Source organism: Silurus aristotelis (genome assembly GCF_946808225.1).
Source record: "Silurus aristotelis genome assembly, chromosome: 6".
Classification (NCBI taxonomy): Eukaryota; Metazoa; Chordata; class Actinopteri; order Siluriformes; family Siluridae; genus Silurus; species Silurus aristotelis.
Window position 1 is genome coordinate 1,067,365 of NC_139579.1, and position 7,500 is coordinate 1,074,864.

The 7,500-nt window shown below is 36.1% G+C and overlaps 1 protein-coding gene and 1 long non-coding RNA gene across 8 annotated transcripts in view; both read left to right on the plus strand.

Annotated features, from left to right (window-relative positions):
• LOC310728126 overlaps positions 1-3,746 on the plus strand; it is an 8,240-nt gene extending 4,494 nt beyond the window's left edge. Inside the window, exons 3-4 of one of the 2 annotated variants that reach the window (XR_014534187.1) lie at positions 726-947; positions 3,720-3,746. This is a non-coding gene — a long non-coding RNA (uncharacterized lncRNA). Of the gene's footprint in view, positions 1-725; positions 1,266-3,719 lie in introns of those variants that run through there. The other variant, XR_014534188.1, reaches the window with a different exon arrangement.
• Positions 3,742-7,500, plus strand: part of map2k4a (mitogen-activated protein kinase kinase 4a) — an 11,774-nt gene continuing 8,015 nt past the window's right edge. For 2 of the 6 annotated variants that reach the window (XM_083545245.1, XM_083545246.1), the window contains exon 1: positions 3,742-3,981. In XM_083545245.1, coding sequence (XP_083401371.1) covers positions 3,843-3,981 — 139 coding nt within the window. In that variant the 5' untranslated portion in view covers positions 3,742-3,842. Of the gene's footprint in view, positions 3,982-5,512; positions 5,823-6,520; positions 6,557-7,500 lie in introns of those variants that run through there. The other 4 variants (XM_083545244.1, XM_083545243.1, XM_083545248.1 and 1 more) reach the window with 4 other exon arrangements.

Genomic DNA, 7,500 nt, shown 5'->3' on the forward strand with positions numbered 1-7,500 from the left:
GTTACTGTAGAGTTAATGCAGAGTTAATGCAGAGTTAATGTAGAGTTACTGTAGAGTTAATGCAGAGTTACTGTAGAGTTATTGCAGAGTTACTGTAGAGTTAATGCAGAGTTACTGTAGAGTTAATGCAGAGTTACTGTAGAGTTAATGCAGAGTTAATGCAGAGTTACTGTAGAGTTAATGTAGAGTTACTGTAGAGTTAATGCAGAGTTACTGTAGAGTTATTGCAGAGTTACTGTAGAGTTAATGCAGAGTTACTGTAGAGTTAATGCAGAGTTACTGTAGAGTTAATGCAGAGTTACTGTAGAGTTAATGTAACCCAGAGTACAAATACATATTTTCAAGACAGTGTCTTAGTTCATTGTATCATACTATTACTTGTGACTTTTTACTGCTTTTATCAGGGTTCAATCAATCAAATCAAATCACCATTGAAAAAAATTATTTTATTATTGATTCACTTGTGCATTAAGCACGTTTGTTTTATTTGACTGTATATGCTGTAATCTTCTTTCTTGCATGTTCCTCATGTCTTTATTCGTTGTGTTTATTTGAGAATATACACTGAGTTTCTTTCTGGTTTAATGGTCATGCAAATGCTGTTGGACACATTGTATTTTTTGAGCCCCCTGTAACACCACACTCTGTTTACAATGTCTGTAGGTCTTCAGGTTTCTGATTGAGAGATTGCGAGACCAAACACTTTTACTTTATTTGCACTGTAGGATGAAGATGAAGACACCACACTTCTGCTGTGACAAAATTTAAAATATGTTCAGAGATTAAGATGCTACATACATACCCTGAAAGTTACCTCTGTTTTTGGAACCGAAAGCTGAGGATATCTGCTCACTTACCCTCAGACCTACCCGGTATGTCACATAACCTGCTTTCTGGAGTAAAACCCCCAGGTGATGTCGTTAGATTTGTAAAGGTGTAATGTGAAGGTGTGTACACTAGGTGTCACTGTGAGCGCTACAGTCTTGTGTCTCTTTTTAAAATAGGACGTGATTTATTAGATTATAATCTATTGTAAACTGATATTTATGTATCGTTACATTTATCTATTTAACATGAACTCTTTGTGCATTATTACATAATAAATAATACTCCAACATATGTTTAGCATTGTTACAGTCTCTATAATACAATCTCTATATTACAATCTCTCTATATAGTGCACTCTCTATAGGTTAGTCTTTCTAATACCTTCTACATACTACAGTCTCTAAAATACACTCTCTATACTATAATACACTCTCTATAATATAATACAGTCTCTATAATATAATACAGTCTCTCTAATATAATACACTCTCTATAATACACTCTCTATAATATAATACAGTCTCTCTAATATAATACACTCTCTATAATACACTCTCTATAATATAATACAGTCTCTATAATATAATACAGTCTCTATAATATAGTCTCTATAATACAGTCTCTATAATATAATACAGTCTCTATAATACAGTCTCTATAATATAATACAGTCTCTATAATACAGTCTCTATAATACAGTCTCTATAATATAATACAGTCTCTATAATACAGTCTCTATAATACAGTCTCTATAATATAATACAGTCTCTATAATACAGTCTCTATAATATAATACAGTCTCTATAATACAGTCTCTATAATACAGTCTCTATAATATAATACAGTCTCTATAATACAGTCTCTATAATATAATACAGTCTCTATAATACAGTCTCTATAATACAGTCTCTATAATATAATACAGTCTCTATAATACAGTCTCTATAATACAGTCTCTATAATATAATACAGTCTCTATAATACAGTCTCTATAATATAATACAGTCTCTATAATATAATACAGTCTCTATAATACAGTCTCTATAATATAATACAGTCTCTATAATACAGTCTCTATAATATAATACAGTCTCTATAATATAATACAGTCTCTATAATACAGTCTCTATAATACAGTCTCTATAATATAATACAGTCTCTATAATAATACAGTCTCTATAATATAATACAGTCTCTATAATATAATACAGTCTCTATAATACAGTCTCTATAATACAGTCTCTATAATATAATACAGTCTCTATAATAATACAGTCTCTATAATACAGTCTCTATAATATAATACAGTCTCTATAATACAGTCTCTATAATATAATACAGTCTCTATAATATAATACAGTCTCTATAATACAGTCTCTATAATACAGTCTCTATAATACAGTCTCTATAATATAATACAGTCTCTATAATATAATACAGTCTCTATAATACAGTCTCTATAATATAATACAGTCTCTATAATACAGTCTCTATAATATAATACAGTCTCTATAATATAATACAGTCTCTATAATACAGTCTCTATAATACAGTCTCTATAATATAATACAGTCTCTATAATATAATACAGTCTCTATAATACAGTCTCTATAATATAATACAGTCTCTATAATATAATACAGTCTCTATAATATAATACAGTCTCTATAATACAGTCTCTATAATATAATACAGTCTCTATAATATAATACAGTCTCTATAATACAGTCTCTATAATACAGTCTCTATAATACAGTCTCTATAATATAATACAGTCTCTATAATACAGTCTCTATAATACAGTCTCTATAATATAATACAGTCTCTATAATATAATACAGTCTCTATAATACAGTCTCTATAATACAGTCTCTATAATACAGTCTCTATAATATAATACAGTCTCTATAATATAATACAGTCTCTATAATACAGTCTCTATAATATAATACAGTCTCTATAATATAATACAGTCTCTATAATATAATACAGTCTCTATAATATAATACAGTCTCTATAATACAGTCTCTATAATATAATACAGTCTCTATAATATAATACAGTCTCTATAATACAGTCTCTATAATACAGTCTCTATAATATAATACAGTCTCTATAATACAGTCTCTATAATATAATACAGTCTCTATAATATAATACAGTCTCTATAATACAGTCTCTATAATATAATACAGTCTCTATAATATAATACAGTCTCTATAATACAGTCTCTATAATACAGTCTCTATAATACAGTCTCTATAATATAATACAGTCTCTATAATACAGTCTCTATAATATAATACAGTCTCTATAATATAATACAGTCTCTATAATACAGTCTCTATAATACAGTCTCTATAATATAATACAGTCTCTATAATATAATACAGTCTCTATAATACAGTCTCTATAATATAATACAGTCTCTATAATACAGTCTCTATAATATAATACAGTCTCTATAATATAATACAGTCTCTATAATACAGTCTCTATAATATAATACAGTCTCTATAATATAATACAGTCTCTATAATACAGTCTCTATAATATAATACAGTCTCTATAATATAATACAGTCTCTATAATACAGTCTCTATAATATAATACAGTCTCTATAATATAATACAGTCTCTATAATATAATACAGTCTCTATAATATAATACAGTCTCTATAATACAGTCTCTATAATACAGTCTCTATAATATAATACAGTCTCTATAATACAGTCTCTATAATACAGTCTCTATAATATAATACAGTCTCTATAATATAATACAGTCTCTATAATATAATACATTCTGTATATAGTTGATTATATTATATTATATTATATTATATTATATTATATTATATTATATTATATTATATTATATTATATATTTAGATTATTAGGGACGGGTCCTGGTGCGTGTTCCTGCGCTGCAGGCCGGTGGAGAAGGTGGAGAAGGTGGTGCTGGAGCTGGAGGAGGAGGAGGAGGTGGAGGTGGAGGAGGCTGAGCTCGGCGCGATGATGGCGACTCCCAGCGCGAACAGCAGCTCCGCGACACCGCCGCCCTCAGCACTGAGCGCCGGCCACACCGCCGCCTCCGCGCACCCGCACTACTGCCAGCACTTCAGCACCATGAGCACCATGAGCAGCATGCAGGGTAAGGAGGAGACGGGGAGAAGGAAACGGGCAGCAGCGGGCTGTCAGGGCGCCATGTCCCCGCGGCTCTCTCTCTCTCTCTCTCTCTCTTCCGGTGTGTCTCCGGCTCTCTCGGGTTAGCTCCCAGACGCTAGCAGGTTTAGCCTTTAGCTTTAATCTCACTGGAATTAATACTCAGACATTCCTCCGGTCGTGTTCATGTGTTTGTGCCTCGTCATTGATTCTACCATATTTTTTAAATATTTAATAAGATGTTTATTTATAGCTATTCTGACGCGACATTCCTCACCAGCTCTGGAGCTCCACCTGCTCCAGACTGCACTAAGCCCTCTAGCCGGGGATGCTAGCTATTTAACCCGGCTCAATCCGGCCCTCATTTGCATAAAGACCAAAAATCCTGATTCATTCCATATTAATGCGCGGAAATGAGGCGATAAATACGGACCACATTCACCAGTTTTTCTTTAATCCGCACAATTCTGCCGATTATTTCCATTAAATCTGCTTCTCTAGAACCCTCTCACTCAGGGAGATTTTCCTCAGGTCAGTTTAACGGTTTTAACGGTCATAACGGTCATAACGGTCACTCAGCGTTTTAAATTCAATACGATTCTGCCGTTAAATATCGTTGATTTCCCCAAAATTAACCTTCATATCCTACCTGACCTACTATACTCTGTCAGCCAATCAGAACCCAGCCCGGATCACGAAAACCATTCTGACTGGGCGATACTTTGATTGAAATAGAAACGAGGCGGGGCTATAATAGACTTTAGTTAATTGTATAGAAACTACATGGCAGAGGAAGATCGTAACCGCCACTGAGAGATTTCACAATTTTGTAAATACGCAGACAACGATCGTAGATACATCTGGAAGTTATTGTACGTCTGGAAGTTATAGCACGTGCACAGACAGTGATCTTAAATACATCTGAAATTTATTGTACGTACACAGACAACAATCGTAAATACGTCCAGACCATAAAAACGTCAACGAGTGTAAATTTGTCTGGAAATACGTAGGATGTGGATCCTGAATTGTCTGATTCATTCGTAGAGAATGATTGTTCATTCACATGACCATGTGGTGAAGTATTAGCAAATGCCAAAATGATTGTAAATGCATTGAGAAATGTTATAAGCATGTTGCATTGTATCCTACATGCAGTGCCCTGTTAAATATACATTCTGTGTGGCATAATTATTGGCACCCTTGTGAATTGATACAAGTAAAATTTGAAGTAAATTGCTATCAATTGCTATTTGACTTTGAAGCACACCAGGGCGAGCAGGAACAGGACTTCCTGTTAGACAGGGGTATAAATCTGAGGTAAAACACAGGCCAAATTCCTTTAGTATTCATCACTGTAGGTAAGACCAAGGAATATCATCTTTCACAGCCTTCTTCGCTTATAATCTCCAAACGACTTCAGGAATTATCGCACTATGAATGCACATATGTCAAGAACGATTGTACGTACGTCACAAATTGTGATTAGTATGTTGCAGGTGATGGTAATGACCAGTTTTCAGAGAAACGGCGGAAGTGTGTGTGGTCTGGATTTATCGTAATCCAAAAGATAACGATCATAAATACGACAAGAGCATAAGATCGTAAATATGTCAGAAGTCATGTATCGTTCGGATAAAACGGTTGGGAATAAATAGGGAAGGATCGGAAGTTGTACGGAACGTGGACGAGATGAGTGTCTGATGAAATCGCAGGATTCATTGTAACATCTTGTATTGAATGAAAGCATTTTGTCTCCTTTTTCCTTCTCACCTTTGCCTTCGACCCCCCCAATGCCCTAACGCATGACGCGTTTGATGCTCGACCATGGTGAGAACCTGCAAGATCACACACTCACACACACACACACACACACACACACACACACACACACACACACCACTTTCCGTCGCTTTTTTCGCATTTCGTATTGCTGCTTCTTGTTTGTTTGCTTCTTGTTCGTTTTTCACACCCTTCTATGTGCATGTGTGTGTGTGTGTGTCCACCTGCATACACACTTACAGTATACAACTGAGTCATGCTGTGTGTGTGTGTGTGTGTGTGTGTGTGTGTTGGGGGGTGGGGGGGCATTCCAGGGAACATTCCAAGAGGAAAAAAAAGAAAGGTTTTCCGTAAGTGTGCTGAGTATAGAGCTTCAGATGTTGTTGTGGTTTTGAAAAACCACTTTATCAAACACACACACACACACACACACACACACACACACACACACAGGTGCGCGTGCCGTTCACTTCGTACCGCAGACAGTCAGAAGATCTGTTTTCAACCCGCTTTATTATCTCTTAAGCAGATTTTGTGTGTATGTAACATCTTTTTATGTTTTGAAGTGTGTGTGTGTGTGTGTGTGTGTGTGTGTGTGTGTGTGCCCCCATAGGAGTTTATGATTATCAGACTTCCTGTCTCCTAAATGTGTGTGTGTGTGTGTGTGTGTGTGTGTGTGTGTGTGTGTGTGTGTGTGTGTGTGTGTGTGTGTGTGTGTGTGTTGGTGTTGTTGTTTTTCTTGTCAGCAGGATTTCAGATTAACATGTCTGGAGCTGCCCAGAGTAAGCCCCGCCCACTTTGTCTTCTTACGGCGGATGTTTGCGTGTATGGGGGTATGGTGTGTGTGTGTGTGTGTGTGTGTGTGTGTGTGTGTGGGTGTATGGGGTATATGTGGTGTATTCGGTGATGGTGACGGTTGATTGTGTTGGTGGTGGGGATAAACTCCGCCCACTATTCCGGTGCTTGACTCCGCCCACTATTCCACATGTTTTATCTGTAAAACCTGATCAAGATGCCGAATTTGTGCTCAACATGAGAGACGCTCGTGTTGTTCTCTGTTCTGAATTCCAGCAGCCAATCAGAGACAGAGCAAACCGTTCTGATTGGTTAAGTGTGGTGGGTTGATATACATAAGAGGAGGCGGGGCTTAAGTGAAAATTTGCATGACCACAATGATCGTATGCATACATGATAGCGCAAAGGTTTGTGGACACCTGAGATTGGTGTGTGCCTTTTTTTTAGCATCCCATTCCACATTTAATCTCCATGTGCTATTATAATAAGCTTCACTCTTTTCCGAGAAGGTGTTCCACTAGATTTTATGGAGATTAAAGTAAAGTCAGGTAGGTGAGGTGAGGAGGCCTGGGCCTGCTTGAATCTACGCATATATGATCGCCAAAGTCCTTTACAACTTTATCAGAAGTGAAAATGAAAACAGTATCGTGCAGAAGCGTAAGGTTCACGCCACGAGCTTCAACCAGACTGGATATAAAAGCCCCCAAAAAAGACAAAACCCTGAAAGAGAAGGAAGTTGACACTGCGTAATCTGGTTAGCGCTTCTGTTTCCATAGCGTCCTGTCGACTGTGATTAAGAAACAGACTGATTGAGATTAAGAAATTCCGTGACATATAAAGTTGTGTTACGTGGCTACAGCTTGGACTTGAGGTCGATATGCGTCTGTGATCGATGGCGATGCCGATTCTTTTTTCCCCCTGAAAATCGAAC